Source organism: Falco cherrug, chromosome 5, assembly GCF_023634085.1.
Source record: "Falco cherrug isolate bFalChe1 chromosome 5, bFalChe1.pri, whole genome shotgun sequence".
Lineage (NCBI taxonomy): Eukaryota > Metazoa > Chordata > Aves > Falconiformes > Falconidae > Falco > Falco cherrug.
The window spans coordinates 82,265,707-82,284,001 of record NC_073701.1 but is presented as its reverse complement, the minus strand read 5'-3'; the positions used below and the strand labels follow the sequence as shown (position 1 = coordinate 82,284,001).

Below are 18,295 nucleotides of genomic sequence, written 5' to 3'. Positions count from 1 at the left end.
GGTATGCAACAGGTAGAGGAAAGAGAGGAGCTGCTCCCCTAGGAGCAGCACTGGCTACAGCTCAGTTCATATTCCTGCCCCAGCTGCTAATTTGCGTTAATGCCTTCCCTCGCAACTCTTTTATAGCAATAATTTTCTTATATCTCATAACAGCGACATGATTCGCATGTGCAGAACTATTGCCATCCTGTGATGAGAAAGCTGAGATTCAGATATTTAATTTGTTGGTGTCAGACGGCACACCATCATCAAAGCCATGACTAAGAACTTAGTTTTTCATTGCTAATTCAATTTCTAATGAGATAGTTACTTATCTTTTGAGTGAGGATAATGATAGAAACAGTAGAAACCGCTCTGTAACTGTCGTAACACAAAGCCAACACTCAGTTTATTACATTCTCATTCACTGAAGCATGAGTGTATGCCTAATCCATAAAGCATTTGGTCCAGTCATTTGGCTACTTGCATCATACACGTGAACTTACCTACAAGGTCCGTTTCAAAAGCTTAGGAAGAAATGGAAGGGGATGGCATTGTGATGACAACCACAGGATGCTTGTAGTCACTGCTACCTGCAATGTGGTGGTGATGGGAAAAAATGCATGGCCTAATTTTTTAAGTTAATGGCCTTTCAAGTTACAGGACAACATCTAAGAAATCCCAAGCGTGGGATTCAAACCATTCATTACACATACTTTCCCTCAGTTTCAATGATCTTACCCATTTCAGTGTACTAATTTAATCTTTTCTGCTTCAGAATTTTTCCTTTAGACCCCCAGTAATACTCGCTTCATGTATTGCCCCATTCCCACTTAGCACTTTTTGATCAATAAAAATAAAATAAAAATAAAAAAACCCATCACGTTTTGGGAAATCCAAGACCCGTGTACAATTATATCTCTTTACTGATAATGGGCACATCAGAACTTAAAAATCAAGGTGCAAGAAACTCCCTAGTAAGAAGGTAACCTGTCCCTTCATAAAGGTTCATGTTAATGTGAGATGGTTACAGGCTGCCTTGAACTAGCACATTTTATATCACTTCCCAAAGTTTTGATTGGGTTAGCTGATAGACATCAAATCCTTCCCTGAATCTTTCTGAATCTCGCTAAATCAGTGTTACGTGTTACCTGTTTCCTGATTCACCTTCTGATTTCCTTTCCTTTGCGATCCCCTCCTCTTTTTCTAACAACTTTTTTTTTTTTTTTTTTTTTTTGGGCTGGGCCTTGCGCTGGAGTATTTGAACCCACTTAAACCTTTTAGCACTGTTGTCACAGAGAGTCTTTCAGGTTTGGAAATCTTACACTTGTTATATCCATGCAGCTGTGATATTTATCCACCATTGCACCAGGCAGGGTGGTTGTGGTTTAACAGTGTGTGTAGCCGCAGGCAAGGTGCCAAAGTCTACAGGGTTTAGGCTGTCCCAGACTAATTGAACCCTCTGCTAAACTGGCGAGTTATCAAAGTAGCTGGGATTTGACATCTCAGCAACCTTGTAATAGCATAGACCTAAATCATGCAGCAGTTAAGGCTGCGGGGGATAAAAGGGAATAGCTTAGGTTGTTCGGGGATGTTTTTTTGTGGTTTTATACCCTTCCTGCAGGTAGTTTCTCATAGTGCTAATAATTATTTATTTGAAAACTCACTTTGACTCTTGTCTTCAGGGAAGTTTGAGCAGTTCAACAGCTGCAAAAGTCTCCAGTGACTACCAGTGAAAATGGGGTCAGTGTGGAGCTCGAGCACCTACAATTTCCTCTACTCATGTGAGCAGAGGGGAGTATCTCTTAGCTTGGCATGGGCAGTAGTAAACCTTCCTTGGGATTCAACCCAGAGAGCAGGGCAAGGAGAGGCAAGAGGGAGGTTGTGGTCCGATGTCGCCCTGGAGGGTCCAGGTGATGCCAGGACTCCATAAACACCAGCAGCAATGAAGGAAGGGTCTCAGCCCCTTCAAGGAGCAGTGGCTAACCCTGACCCCACCAGTGGAGTTGGGCCATTTGTCCCTCCCTCTGCCTTTCCTTGCCCATCCTGCAGAGAGAGGGCTGCTGCCCCGAGGGCTGCGATCTCTTGCTGGTTGCAATTCCTGTGGTATGCAAAAGATTCCCCAGATGAAGCGTAAAGGAGCTCACAAACACAGCTGTAAAATTAAGTGCTGCAGTGCCATAAATATCTGTTTTTAATAGCACACACAGTATTAGGTTTCCCACTTGAATGAACAATTTATTTATAGCCTCAACACCAAGTTAATGACTTCTGTCTAGAAATTAGGCATATTGATATACTTTCAATATGCTTATGGCAAATGCTTTCAACTCTTGTTATTGCTTAGAAAATTCAGTTATCTTGTGATTCAGAATTTTCCTGCCCTCTAGGTAGTGAAGGACAACAGGAAGGCCCATCAAGTCTTTTAATTTCTCATTGCACAAATGAGAAATACTAATCTATTTTATATCCTAGGTATCCTGAGCAGTGGTGGTAGAATTTACTCCGCCTTATCACTCTGCCCCCCAGCTGTGCTTGGTACTTTCGTGTGTGAAAGCCTAACAGGTGCTTCCTTACTGTTGCTGATTTTTTTTTTTTATTTATCTATGGCTATTTCTACAGAAGTGATTAGGAAATATGTCTGGCTAATGAAATTTGAGGGTAAGCTATGTATGATTACTCAGAATAGCTTTCCAGTCTCAGACATCCCATTATCTGTGTTTTAGTGGAAGATACACCCACTTCAGCCGCACCCTGGGAGGTGTTATCAGCAAGGGTCCCAAGAGAGTCTGTTCATTCATGGACAAACAACACAATGAGATACAACAGGCCTTGCCCAAGACCAAAAAAAGAAGGGAAAGTAAGCCTGTTTTCTGGAAATGACTATTGCTATCTTCACTTCATCTTGCATTTTCCAAGGCTTGTTACACTTCAATATCTGTTGGAGCAAAGGGGTGGAAAGTGATAAGGGCTTTCTATTTCTATCTCTATCAGAAAGCTGACTTGGTTAGCATGAAAATCCAGTATCTCTGTGCACTTCTTGTCTATCTAACCCCCAGCTATCCAGGATATCATAGAACGCTGGCCAATAATATAAGTGATTCAACAGGAAAAAAATTGCAGGCTGACTTGGCGATACTTGGCTTATGTTTTGAAGTACAACTTAATGGACAGGTGATTAACAGCTTCCAAGATTGTAGAGGAAGCTTGAGTGTGTGATTCAGGTGCAAAAATATATGAAAGAGAGCTCAATATTTTTTTTTTAATATATATTGTTTATTGTAACAAATTGTACAAATATATGTCACAATTTGTATATTATCATGGTATGAAAGCTTTGATGTATTATTTTAATTTTTACATTCATGATTGAAAATGCTAGCATGAGCAATGCCAACAAGAATGTCTCCATTAATGTTCTCCTGATAAATGTAGAAATTGAGAGGTAAAAATATACTGACAAAACAAAAACAAAAATATAAACTGAATTTGAATGACAGAGAGTAAATAATTTTCACTTATCTTTACCAATAAATATGACTCGACTATTATATGAACTGTCGATGGCAAAAACTAACACAACATAGTTAGAAGGGAAGCCTAAATACAGCATGTAAAGTGAATCATATGTATTGAAAACTGAGAGGAACATGTTCTCAGATCTGGTTATAAAAAAACCCAGAGCTTGCACATACTCCATATGATGTCTATTTTATATCTGTGACTACTTTCAAGGAATAAATGGCACTATCTGTACAGTATAAATAAAGCAGAAAAATAAATGTCTGCTGAATCAAACTATATCAGACTATATTTACATCATATAAACTTAACAGTAAGTTTCTACTGGATCAGATCCCTGCAGCAATATTGGAGGACAAAGTTTCATTGTATTATTTGTGGCTATAGAGGGACTGTATATTAACTTTAAATTTACCTGCCTTACAAAAATAAGCAAACTGGTTTTTAAAAAAAAATAATCAGATGTAAAACTGCTCCCTAGCTGCAGAATCTGTGAGTTTCAGAAAGTGGTCAGGAGCTATGGAAACAACTTTTTTATAGAAGTAAGCTTTAAGACACTCAAAGCTGTGTGCTGAGGTGATGTGTTGCAAGGTAGGCTGCTTTACAGTAAGACTCCTGAGACCACTTATGCACGTGTGAGTGTGAAAGTTGGTGCAATTCGGTCACCAAAATCCCCAGTCTGCTATGTTACAGCAATACAGCTCCGCTTATCTAAATCGGGGCTCTCACAATCACCTCAATAACACAAAACTTTCCTTCCTTTAGTACACTGCCACTACATTAGGACCAACTGAAAAGGACATGGCTGTGTAAATAGACCATGTAACTCACCTGTACAGGCAACGGGGCGTGGAACATAAAACGGCAGGTAGGACACAATTCTATGAAAATAGAGACCTGGTGAAATCCCTTCGCTGGTGAACAAAACAAGGGAGACGAAGGAAGACACTGGCCTTGTAAGGGAACATGGAGAGCTGAAATACATTCCCACCTTACTTTAATTTTCATAGCTCAGGAGAGGCATGCTGAGTCCAGAAGCTTTCTGAGATGTGGAGGTCATTGTAAGTCCACTGTACAGCTCACGCTGCCCTTCTGAGGAAAAAAACTGTGCAGCTTGTCCCTTCTCTTTGCTGGCAAGATAGTCTATAATCCTTGTGAATGAAAGTGGCTGCAGCACGTAAGCACACCAGCTGGCTCACAAAGCCTTCACCGCTTGTTCACCAAAATCAAGCTGATGGAGACCACAGCTTCACCAGCTGAGAACAGAACACTAGTCAGCAGGCTAAGGTGGAGCACAGAGATGGGAAGAATGAGCTCGATCAACTATTCACTCACAGGAGGAGGGGGAGACGGAATGCGTGGAACCTCACGAGAAGCGAAGCAGAATGATGGAGGTGGAAAAGGAAGGCTGAAAGCCTTTACAAAGGAGTATTCAATCAAAGGCAGGAAAAGGAGCTGGGAATGCTTTTGCAATGGAATGGGAAATTGTTTTTTTTGCAGGACTCATCAAGGTGAGCCAGGAGAACCGACAAATTGCTTTCATGCAGCCATGTTCATACAGAGCCGTGTGTGCATCCAAGTAAAGCATAAGCAAATCTCAAGAACTTTGGGCTTCAAAGATCTGTCATTTTCTGGCCACCTGGAAGCCCATTTTGGGGATCTTTTCAAATAAAAATGTGAACAGTTGGAGGAAGGAGTCTACACATGAGGAAGAGGATCCAGGTAGCTGGTCCACATGTTGGAACTCTCTGAAATACATTAATACCAAGCAACATTATCTGCATTCTTGACTAGATGGCCGTGAAATATTCATGGATGCAGGAAGCCGGTCTGTTAATAGCAGCTGAATATGTGGCTGTGACAGGGCATTTACTTAGATGTTTTCATAGCAGTTGTATCTAAATCTATCAACGGAAACCTGGAACAATAATGAGCACTTCCGCTGGGTGTCTTCTTTTCCTTCAAAAGTAATAAGATATCACGCAAGCCAGGATTGGATGTTAGATTTCCGTCTATTGAGCATACCTTGCACTGCCATCGATATTGTTGTGTGGCGCAAAAAAAAAGCCTGCAGATATTCCATCTGAAACTAAAAAAAAAAAAATAAGGCTAGGTCCCTCAATATTACTTGGTAAAAGATTTTAAGACACAAATAAGGAAAAAACCACCAGTATTGTGCCATAGCATTTCTACCGGAGCCCTTGCAAAACAAGCCTTGATTATTTTTTTCATTTTATATTGAAGTGTGCTGCCACTTGGACACTAGCTATAGTTTTCACTTCAGCAACTTGTCTGTGGCTGAATTACTGTCAAAACTTTAATGTGCCAAAGGTCTTTTCTCCCCATCAGTTTTCCTTAACCAGATCTTCTACACTCTGCATAAAGAGCCTTTGCCCAGCAGAGGCGGTGACAACCTTGAACCAGGCAACAGTCAGTGTGGTGTCTTCACTTACAAACATCCCAGAAAATGTGCAGCCAGGAAAATGGAAAGAGGCAGGATCATCCCAACTTCCCCCAGCCCCAGAAGGAGGCAGAGCCCTGGTTATGGTGGAGAGAGCAAGCAAGGCTAGCTCTTATGTTCCCAAATGAAAGAAACTGAAGCAAGACCACATCAGGGAGCACCTCTTCAGATGAGGAAAGTGTTCCTGGATGTGCAAGTGCTGCCCTTGGCTGGCACACAGTCCTCATCACCTTTGCTTGTGAAAGACTGGGATGCGCTACCGCACCAGCACTCTCCCAGCAGCTGCAGGACCATACTCCACAGTGCTGTGATGGGGATGCTGTTATCTGGGTGTTGATACCTTACAGGCAGGTCAGGGCACCTGAATTGACCTTCCCACAGTCAAAACAAATTTTCTGGAGGTTATCTTGTTATCCGAACAAGAACCAGCTGTGAACCTGAGGGACAAATAATGATTCTGTCCCTCAGACCCTCGGAAAAAACCCAAGTGCCTGGGCTGGAGCAGCACTGAAGACGGTATGCTGGATAAAACTGTGGGAATTGCAGTGCTGGCGAGACAGCCTCCACTCCGGCCTGGTTCCTGCGGAGCAACAGATCACTCATTAAAATGACTTGCATCTCTCCTGAATTTTAATTAACAAAAGTGTGAGGAGCAGGTGTTAACTTGTTTTATAGATCCATTAAAGTCCCTCAGGACTCCCTAGGCACAGTTAGGTATAGTTACCGAACATTTAGAAATTCCTGATTTTTACCCTTTTTGTCTCATTTACACACTTGCATTCGTCGCAGGTGTTTATTCACATTAATTTAAGGTTATTGCTTTGAAGCCAGGCATTCAGACCCCAGGAGCTACAGGACAAGTCCATCAACAGGACTTCAGCAGGGAAAGATGCTGTTTCTGTCTGCAGCTAACTTGTGCAGAGATTGTGGAGAGATTAACCTCACCCTGCCCCCCACTCACCACTTGCCTTTCCCCTCTGTGTCTTCGGGGTGCTGCCATCCACCTGCTGGCACAGCTGCCATCTAGCAACTGCCCAGCCCAAGTCATCTGAAATCACCCAGGTTAGTTTATACACTTCCATTCACAGAGGTGTCTTCTAGCCTGTATTGTTTTGAATGAAGTGAGTTTAAAAGTAATTACATGAACAGCTATTAACGATGAAGTAACAGGACAGTAATGTCAGGGATGTTTTTGTGTGCGTGAGGCATGAAGAGATGCTCAGAGCAGTAAATTCTTCACAGAGCCAAAATGGGGTATGTGACCACGGTGTTTGGCTCAGTTGTTAAACACCTGTTAGATGCTTTTACTGCATAGTAAAGTCATCAGCCCCCGAATTACTTTGGCTCGCCGTGCACCTCTAGTATAGGCACAGGTATTAGAAGCTGTAGCTCTCAGATAGCCACCAGGTGCCTGTCTCTGACCTGGCTTCTAAACTTGAAAAAAAAAAAAAATCTCTATTGTTTTCTGGATTTAAGTGCCTGTCAGCTTGTTTTTTCTGACATTCACCTAGCCCCCTTGTAAGGCAGTACATGGAGATTTGTTCTTCATTGTTCCAGATGAAGGGTCTTGAGCTTGCATATCCCATACCACCATCAAATGTTCTGCTCACCAGGTTACCTGCAGGGCTGGCTTTTCTCTGATCCAGCACACTGTTAAACAGTCAAGCAGCTCCAGGAGCAGATGTTGGGAATGTACCACCCCCAGGCCATGCCAGGCCATGCTGGGGAGCGTGTTCTGGTGGTGGTGGGCTTGTGGTCAAGTTCCTGATCTGAACAAGCTGAGTGTGGCTGTAGAAACATCTTCTACCTGCACAATGAATCCCACAGATACTCCTCTGCTGAGCTGGCATTCACGTCTCACAACTTTAGGTACCTATTAAACCTATTAACCCAGACCTAACAACTTGAGAGTTACTTTAGGTTCCCTGCACAGCAAGCGATACTGCAGAAGTAATAAGTCACCTCTAGACAATAATTCAGATCTTGGTCTTTCTGTGATGAGTACAAAGAAGCTTTGTGTGACCACAGTCATAAGTAAAATGTCTCGGTTAAATACCAAAGGTTAAGGAGGAATCCAGGTTCTGGTGCCTGAAAATAGTCTCCAGAAGCTGTCAACCTTGACTTCCAGGCTGAACTTGACCCAACAGACGTGTTTTGAGTATGTCTGAGGGCTCTGTTGTATGCATTTCATAGCTGAAGGTGTACTATCAGGGCTTCAGCACTGAGCTGTTCTAGACACTGAGGAGCCATGCAGGCAGCCACTGTCACAGAGTTACCGGGCCCTGACTCCTTGTTCCTGCACAGAAATGATGAAATGTGAAATTTAGGGACCAGTAATGGGTAGAGCAGTAAGACCTGTTATGATTTAACCTTTTCCTATCAGCAGTAAATCCCTTTGTATGTACGTATTTTATAGTAACTGGGCAGGACATGGTGCACAAAGGACGTTGAAACAAGATTACACAGTAGCTAATAGATACCATTTGCTGTCAGAACTCAACAATTGCCCTGAGATGAAGAAAACCAAACCCACCTATCAGTTCACACAAATTATGTTCAAATTTTAATTGCTCCAGTAAAAACTTTAGTAGGAGACAACACTACATTATTATATATGATGTGCCTGTGATTCTTTTTTAAAGGAAGCCATTTGTGGGCTAGACCATGCTGTATTGTCTAATGACTTGGCAGGTCAGGTTTTCAAGGTTTAAAGTGTTTTCCATCCTATTAGGATAAACAGGGATCAGCAGATCTCTTCAAATATGTTGGAGGCATTAAAGCTATTATAACTAGAGCTATTGGTGATTAACTGTACATATACAGAATCTTTGGAGCTGGCATGTAGAAGTAAAAGAGAAAAACCCTGCAGAAATAATCAAACTTCTCTGATCTATAGGGCAATTTGACCACCATCTGGGGAGGTTGCACAGTCATTATCAGACTGAGCAGAAATATTACTTTAAGCTCCTTAATCCCACAGAATCATAATGGAAATATGGACGTTGATAATGACAAGTACAAAAGAAAAGGTAAATGATGTTTTCAGAACATGTCAAGTGAGAAACTCTGCCAAATACAGATCTGCTCTTCAAACCCTGGCAGTATCCTGCAGAATTTACTGACTTCAGAGGGCTCCTGACAACTTTAATTTCACCCGCTTGACCTGTGGTGAGGTCTTTGTAACTGCCCTGACTTTGCCAAAAGTTGTCTGAGGCATTTCAGTTCCTCACTCAAGGATTTTAGTTCTGCAGTCTTGTCTTCACCCAGAATCCATCCAGCATCCTGAGAGCAGCAGCAGGGCAGGCAGTGCTGGCAGACTGATCCAGGCACCACCTGCTTTAACCACATTGCCTGTCACAGCTCAAGTCAGGTAAAAAATCACAACACTGAAAACACCATCTGCCACAGGAATTTTGTCCCCAAAATGAGGTATATGAAGGAAATGCTTACCACAGTGACTGTGTGAAGGCAGCTTACCTCACTCTGTTATGCGGGAGCATGCAGAGAAGGTCCCTCTTTATTTCATGCAAGCAAGCAGCTGGAAAAAAGTTTGTTCAAAAGTTGAGAAAAGACCCCGTTATTGGAGATTCAGCTGAAAGGTACTGAATTCTGCTCCTCATTAGAGCAGTTCAGCTGTAGAGAAAATCAAGGAGATACGGAGTAGGGGCTGTGTTTCAGAAAGACCTCAGTTCAGATTCCATTTAAACGTATACTTTATCTTCAGTTCAGGGCTACTTCACATGATGCACCTTGCCGAGGCTGTTGCACGTGTTTGAGGGATTACAGGAAGGGCTGCCCACAGCTGCCAGTGAGCTGGCCAGCTGAACAAACCCAGAAAAGGGAGAAGTCCATTCCAACAGAAACTGGTCCTGCGGTACCCGTGCGGTGACCCTGCAGGCCCAGCTTGCCCATTCACATTAATGACACAAATAGTTTTCTAAGACACTGGCCTAGACTGACACATATAACACTATTTTTAGTACCACCAAACCACAGGCAAGTAAGGCTAAAATGCATAGCATCTTTTTACTGTGTAGTCAGGGCTTTTCTATTCAATGGATAGTGCGAAGGTACCAGTGAATACTGCAGGATATGTATTGGCACCAGTACACAGGTATGCCTGCATTATACACTGACTATGCTGGGGCTATGAAGATTTACACAGATAAAGGTGGCAGTGCTGTTTGAAAGATGGAATTTGGGTTGGTAAAGCAAGCTCCATGAAGAGCTAAGCGCTGGTGCAACCTAAGTACTTACCACATCGCAGCTGTTTTAAATTCATCAGAGAAAAATCACTGCCCTGGAGAAGAGGCTTGGTCTACCCCTGCTGCACCCAGTAGATCTTTTGATGTCGCAACTGACAAAAACACTACGATAAGAACATTGATATTTTGAAGATTCAGCCTGAATTTGCAACAATCATCTCTCAGATTTCCAAAAGTTGCTTCTACAGTGAAACAGAAACTTCTCAGCTCATCTGAAAGAAAGGCTGGTGTGGAGTAGAGCAGATACCAATAGTCATAACATAACGGTGAGGTAAAACAAGCCAGATGCAAGGCTAGCAGACAAACAAAAAGGTAAGACTGTATTTTTCATGTGAGCCTACAGAGGCTTGTTTAGCAGTTTGACTCTGCGCCAAATAGCTCACTGCACCTCTAAAAAAATTGCTTGACTCTAAAAAAGTACTCTGAAAGATCCCTGGACTGCAGTCAATATCACACATATCTGCATCTTCAAAGCATTCTCTTTGGCTCAGCATAGCAACAGAAGCATAACTATTAGTGGTTATTTCAACCTTGAGGTAATTGGATTCCCCACTACCCCACCCACTAAGCAAATAAATTTACTTCGATGTCCCTTTAATATGTCACATAAGAGAAAAATAAAGGCCTTATATTTAACAGTGTGAAAGACATTATTCTAAAGATTAATGTTTTCAAATGAATGCTAAGTCTAAAAAATAGTATTCATAGTCTATTCCTTCAGCTCCTTGCTATAATTGAAATATAGCATCCTTGACGATAGAGCTGACCTGTCAAGGCATTTCTCTACAAATAGGGAAATCTTTTTTATTACAGCCAGTTACTCCAAAGATACTTATTGAGATGGACTTGATCATGGTGGCCATCTACCCTGCAGGGCTCAAATCCAAATCACCGCTCGACATTTATGGAGTTGTATGAGAGACAAGGAGTTATAACTCATTGGACACTGGTACATCATACTGCTGCTTCAGGTACAGTTTAAAGGGATGCAACAATTGATGAGATTTCTACTTTGTATGTCAGAGTATTTACCTTTTTTTCAGCATAGTTCCAGTCTCTCCACCTGTGGCTTAAAATATAGCCTGGTTCCACTCTAAACTCCATGTGCTGCTGGGCAGACACTGAGCGTTGAGCAGGAAACACCACTTGTCAGTGTACTTATTCCCCAGCCGGCTTATTTCAATCCTACCACCAGTTCCAGGGCCATTTGTGTCTGTATTAGAAGGCAGAACTCACCCTGATAATTAGGTCTTCTGCTATTTTAATGGTAAGTAATGGGACTAAGGTGGTGGTGGTGGAATCTTACGTTAAGAATCAGTCTTAATACAGTAGAAACACTTTAATGCTTATTCAGGCAAAATGTCACAGCAGATGTGATAATTCTAGATTAAACCATTGACAGCAAAAAATGTGCCCTCACTGGAATTCAATCATGGTAATTCTTTTATTGTCTTAATCCATAAATTTTAATGTGTATAAGCAAGTGATGGTTCCATGTAAATCTCAGCTCTCTCCTTTCACACACCTAGAGATGCTAGGTATATTTTAAAGTTAAATAATGCAGAATGTACTTTGGTACCTGTTTTAGTCTGCATTCCCTTTGTTTATTCCAAAGATTACATGGATCATATATAGTGTTTGAAGAAACTTATTCAAAGAACTCATTTAAATAAAGATCAATTTGGAAATTCTCCCGGTGACTGTACAGACAGATATATGTACATAGACATGTAAAAACTAAGAAACACACAGGAGAATTTCTACTTGATACATTTGAAAATTATTAAGATTTGGAAAACATTAAGACATCTGGGTGTACAGCACATGTAAACCATTTTGTGGTGAAATCAGAAGTGATGAATTGCACATTCATTGATATCAGCTACAATATAACAAAGTCATCTCTTTCCTTTTCATCATGATAGCTGATGCTTCAGCAATAGGCTTTGATTAAAAAAAACAACCAAACATAATAACCCAGTTCATACCTTAGAAACTTTTGTGTACAGAACAGTAAGAGTAGGAGTATGTGGATTTAAATGAGTTACAAAAAAAAAAAATGCCTTAACAGAAGCAGAATTGCAATACACCCATCATTGATCATCTTAATACCAAAGACATCTGGCTCCGTTATGCATCTACTAATATTAATGACATGATATTAAATCCTTCAGCTTTAAGGTTGTGCAGCCCTGGAGTTCCAGACCCAATTTTATATATTATATTATTTGCATACAATTATATTCCTTAGATAATCATATAGCTCAAACCCAGATGCTGACATTTTCAGTATTTATGCACAGCTCCTGACCCATCTTTCATGTAAAGTTCCACACCAGGGAAAACCCTACATGGACATTCAGGGACATTTACTATAAGCACAGCAGCAGCATATTATACAGAAACAGAGATAATAACAATGTCTCACTAAATGTAATATCATTGTCTAAATTAGGAGTTTTTCCAATATAGTGGAAGGTCTCCTAAACTGGATATGCTAGATCCTCTTTTTGAGGATCCTTCTGTCATCTAGAGAAGCCAAACACCATACTGCATGACAATTTCCCATCATATCTCTACATATGTCATCTGAAGGAGCAAGAATTGACAAAACTTTAGCTAGGAATAAAGACTATTGTGTTGAAGTTAAGGATCTCTGGCAAAACCTAAAAGTGATGTCATGAATTTCTAGCCCTAATTCTATTAGGGCAGCCACTCTGTGTACTACTAAGGCAAATAGGATGCTGATTAGTTCTGTGGTATAATTTGTTTATTCCCAGACATTGCCTGCGGCTTCCTTTCCCAAAGGCAGTAGAAGCTGGTGGAGGATTATATGTAAAATTGTGAAGGGGGAAGCATGCCACAGAGCTTGTGGGATCCTTCTTTAGGCTGGTACTTACCTGGTTCTGACTCCCTTTTCTGGTGCATGGTGGGAGAGAGTGGTGCCTGGATTGCCTGCTCCGTGACTGGATTAATAAAAATTCCTAACTAGATAATCTGTAGGGAGAACAGTCTTACCCATCACCCAGCTGCTAAGCCTGGACCATGCTTGGTTTCCCATCAGGGTACCACAACTGTGAATGAGTGTGCTGTCACAGCTGTGCCCGGGGATCAGCGACAGTTCCCCGCTGTGGTGGTAAAGCCTCTCCCTGGAGTTTCACCTGGAGTACATCTGCAAACATCAGTGATGTAGCTGGGCTACAGCATGAAACTGGCATTCAGAGAAGGTCTTGTCCCTGCTAAGCATGAGACGCAGGCAGTATATTCTGCTGCCATCACACCACACACTGCTTATGACATTAAAAACCAGATCCCAATGTTATGATGTGTGCTTGCAAAGGGGGTTTTTCTTTTGTTTGTGTCACTGGCTTCACACATTGGCAAATATTTTACAAAAAATCATAAAATAAATGGCACTTCCATGCAGGGACAATACTTGCTTGGCTTACAGGCCAAGGCAGACACTGAAGCACATATCTAAGCAGTCTTCCTGCATATGGCCACTCTGCTAAACTGGGGCCATAAATAAGGTTATGTTAACACATTCACGATATTTACATGTTACATCAAGACAGTTATAATCAGTCTCAAGTCTAAGCAATCTATCTCTACATTAGCTTTAGAACATACAAAAAATAGAATAGACATCTGTTTCATCTAAGATACAAAGAAGGGGTGTGTTTTCACTAAAAACTAGAGTTTAAAACTTGGCATCATCAGCAAAATGCTAATAGACATTTTCAAATTGTACAGACCAAGTGTCTAAACAGAATTTGTTTGATATTGAAGGGGAACCCATCGACATAAAATAAAACTCTTTAAGATGGAATGTAGCCAGTTTCTAAATACATTCAAATATTACAGTGTCTCTATAAATAGAAAATTAGATAATGCTGAAGAGCTAAAACAGTCCATTCCAAAGCGTTCTAGTGTATATATCTCTCTTTACTATCATTAATACACAGTTGCTTGAGCTACAGCTGTTCTAGCCTTTGGCAACAGTTCAAGTAACTTCCCCTCTTCTCTGCTTTGCAACCTTCCATCTTCCACTTTGACACCACAGAGTTGCCAGGGCATATCTTGATTTCACAAAGTTTTAGGAAAACTGCCACAAGTCTCAAATTCTGTTGGTGTGTGTGCAGCCAATCAAGGAAACGTCATAAATCCACCATGGTCCTTCAACTGCCACTCAGGTAGTGGCACACCTCTAGTCCTATATCCTATATCCTATAGGCACTATATCCAAGAGAGGCTATGTGCTGACAAGCTCCCTCTTACTTGCACAGAGCCTGCTGAGAAGGATTTCAGAATAAACTTGATTTATTGGACCTCGGACATGATACGGGGACTGAGAATTTGCTGCATAGTCCTGCAGTTGTGATGGCTTGCTTTGACTACGGAAATATTTCTCCAGCGTGTAGTGCCTTGATAACGTCATTGTTATGTGTGGACTTTTTTCAGAGGGATTGGATTTCACCACCTGCAAAAGAAGGGACATATGTGAGCGCTTTCTGCCTCCACCTAGAAAGACACACAGCTGTGTGTAGAGAAATGCTGAGTTTTCCACCGAGCAGGTCCTGATACTCTTACCTTGAATAGCAAGTTGCTCACAAACAGTACTTCAGTGAGCCAACTTGTTATGTTACATACTAATCAAAGTGCAAGATCTTATTCACTTAAGCCTTGAAATCTAAATGTATAGGCCCATTATATTCAGCTGATTCTGTAGGGCTTTTGTATATTAGACTGTTCTCTTCATTAAGGACAGTTTTTCTGAACAACAGAATTCATACTTAACAGCTCTTCTGTGTATTTACCATGGAGAAAAATAAACTCAGGACAGCCCTGACTTGCAGGAAGGTTTAAATCCTGCTCTGATCCCAAGCACTTGATGAACATATGCTGTGTCTCAGCTGTAAGAATGTCTCACCCTCAGGTCTCGATGCAAACGTGGCCCAGCTCCATATTGAGATGAAAGCACCCCTCTGTCACGCGGCTCCAAGCAGGGAGTTATGGTGCGATTTCACATCCCCCTCCCTGGGGCATCACTCTGACGTAATCACAGTGTAGTTCAGTAACTTAGCGCAGAAGAATGCTCCTCCTTGGCCCCCAGGTATGTATAAGGTTCTGGAATTATCACGTTCAATTTGTATGGAATAAACAAATGCCGTGGGACTAATGGAAGCCTAATAACTGGAGGGGGGCGGTGGTCTGTGGGATGCTGAAGGTCTCATCTCAGTGAACACACAGTCACTGAGGAAAAATGAAGCAACTTCAAGAGAGACAAAACTTCAGAACCTGGCACAGATACAGGACAGAGGACCCTGACCCAGGCATTGGCAAATTCAAAGAAAGCAAGAAAGAGTCCAAGTGGTTAATTTATTTTTAAAAGAGTAAATATATACTGACTTGATAGCTCTGATGCCCACTAATTTTCCTGCTATATCAACCACAGCAGACACTTGAAAAAGATGAGTTCATTTATTAATGCATATATTTAGGAGGAAGCATATTAGCTTTTTAAAAATATAATGTACTTTTATTGTTGCTGAAAATCAGAAACAATGCTTATATATAGTGAAGCTCATAATAAATGAAACTAATCAGAAAATTAAATGTGAGTGAAAAAATAACATGTTCAAACACTTGAAAGACTGGGCAGAGAGGCTATGAGGGAGCTGTCTGAGCTAAAAAAAGACTAGGAATTATCCATGTAGAAAATTAATATATCCTGTGATCAATTTGATACAGCTAAGCCAAGAGCTGTTATTTGTTTTTATGCAATTACTGCAGATTCATTTTTCTAAATTAGTGCCTTAGATCTTACAACTATTTCAAAACGATGCCACCTTGAACCAATCACCCAAACTGCATTCCTGTTAGGCATAATCTCCCAGGAATGCAATCTAATGTTCACCCAGCAGCCAGCCACTGATTAAGACACCAAAATTCCAGGGTTGTTAGTTTTTACATTGTGACCGTGATTTCATTGCTATAAAAAAATAGGTTCCATAAAGATCTTTATAACTGCTGGCCAGTCCACTTCTCCATAAGCATTTGTGAAGAATGAGGTAAGTAAAAAATCAGGTTTGCATATGTACATAGAACTAGAAGTATGTTTGGGCAGAAAGTGCCAGAGTTATGTAAAATTTTTTGTCCCAAATTGATATAATTGCTTTGTGAGTCCAGATTCCTTGGCAATCTGAGGGAAGATTGCAGGGTCTGCAGTGCTGCAGATTTCTGTGCTATCAGGATGACTCGAGGCCCTCTGAAGTGAATTGGTGGGAACTCAATAAATTTTTCAGGACAATCAGGGGAGATAGATAACTTTGTGTTTGGCCAGCTAGTGAGAACTAAATGACAACTGCTGAGTGCATTTCAGTTCTTGTTTTCTGACTGCACAGAACAGACAGCCTGCTGTGCTTTAGCTCAGGTGGCATTTACAGAGGGGTGCTGTCTTTTGGGAGTTTAGGCACGTCATTTTTTAAGAGAAAGAAAGTGAAAGTACAAAGCAGTAGATTTAATCTATCTCATCTGGCTTCATAAAACATGAAAAGCACTGGGGTTTTACACAGTGTTCTTGGCTCCGTCCTAGGAGGCAAGATGCCATTTTCCTAGTGCAAACTGCTTCAGCACCTGATGTAACGCCATTTGCCCCGATGCAGAAATAAACTGATGACAAAACTGTTAAAACTAACGAGGTATCAAAAGCATTCAAGGACTTTCTTTTTGCTTTCCTCAAGGATGAAGTCTGTTTTTTTGGTGGCTGATGGATTCTGCTGGGCACATTTATGCCTCTTTTCAGACAAAATGACCTCTCAAATCTCATTAACAACAGCTCTGTGAGCCAAATTCTCCCCTGATCCTCCCCAGAAATACATACTCTCTGTTGAGATTCCTCCAGCAGAGAAGGAAGGCCAAATCTGCACATGAGCTCATACAAAATGATGGAGACGCGGATGAAAAATGCTGATGACTAGTCACACCCTTCTGTTTTTCACCCGGTTTTATACAAAGCACCTGAAACATTTCACTTTGAAGCTCTCCATTTCACTCAAAAGCTCTGTGGAAATGGTGAGTATCAGCAATGACCCACAAAGACACCAGCATCTGGGTTCTAGATAAAAAAGGGTCAGTATAGCCATCTGAGTAAAAATGGAGGGAGGCGTTTGCTCCATGGGATTATTTATCCATTACATAAATACCTGCTCTGTGACTTACTCCCTATTTTACGGCTCCATTTGGACTGAGCTGTGTTTGTGCCTCTCCCATGTACCGTGCGCAGAGCAGGTGAAAAGGTTGGTCCACTAACCATGCCTGCTGTTTGGTCCCAAAGCAGGACAGACACCATGGTAGTGGGCTGAAAACATATGATCTGCTCAGGATCCTGAGGTGGAAACCAGCTGTGAGGTTGACGTATAGCACATGAGGTCAGATGGGTCTAACAATGCTCCCAAACCAGTGCTCAGTCCCAGTGAGCCTTATGCTGGAGCAAAGTCCCAACCAGTGGCAGCTGATTGTCTCCCCACTCTCTTTTGGGAGCCCATTTGTTGTCTGGTAGACTGTCTCCAATATTATATCTCTGGCTGTGGTATTTAAAAGAAAAATCAAAGCCTTATAGTTATTAATTGTTTTTATTCTGCTTTAAGTAAAGGTGACTGCTGTGGCTGAGAGAATTAAATATAAACCACTGGCTACAAGAAACTAGTTAGGCTTGCTATGCTAGTCCTTGGCCAGCAGACACCGCAAGGACACTCAGGAGCCTGTGCTTGAATTTTACTATCATCACCACTGAATTTCAGTTTGTTTAGTTTAAACTACTCCTAGGTTTAATTAGCCACACCATATTTTGTTTCCCAGTGTATACTGTGGGTGTCTGATGAAGGAAACATTATTTTTAGATCCTTGCTTTTTTTGGATCTTTAAGGAAAATATAGCTATCCTGACATTTCTTCACAGCAAAAATTAGTGCTTCCATTTCATTCCTGGTATCACAGCCCACCTTTGTACCTGCGAAACTCTGCGGAGCTTCCGTGCTAACCCTGCACATGTCCAGGTCCTGGGAACA

At 41.4% G+C, this 18,295-nt stretch overlaps 1 protein-coding gene across 2 annotated transcripts in view; it reads right to left on the bottom strand.

Moving 5' to 3' along the window:
* Positions 1–11,641: 11,641 nt before the first annotated feature.
* Positions 11,642–18,295, bottom strand: part of CPED1 (cadherin like and PC-esterase domain containing 1) — a 155,106-nt gene continuing 148,452 nt past the window's right edge. For both annotated transcript variants that reach the window (XM_027809038.2, XM_027809039.2), the window contains exon 23: positions 11,642–14,707. In XM_027809038.2, the coding sequence (XP_027664839.2) occupies positions 14,480–14,707 (228 nt within the window). In that variant the 3' untranslated portion in view covers positions 11,642–14,479. The remainder of the gene's footprint in view (positions 14,708–18,295) is intronic.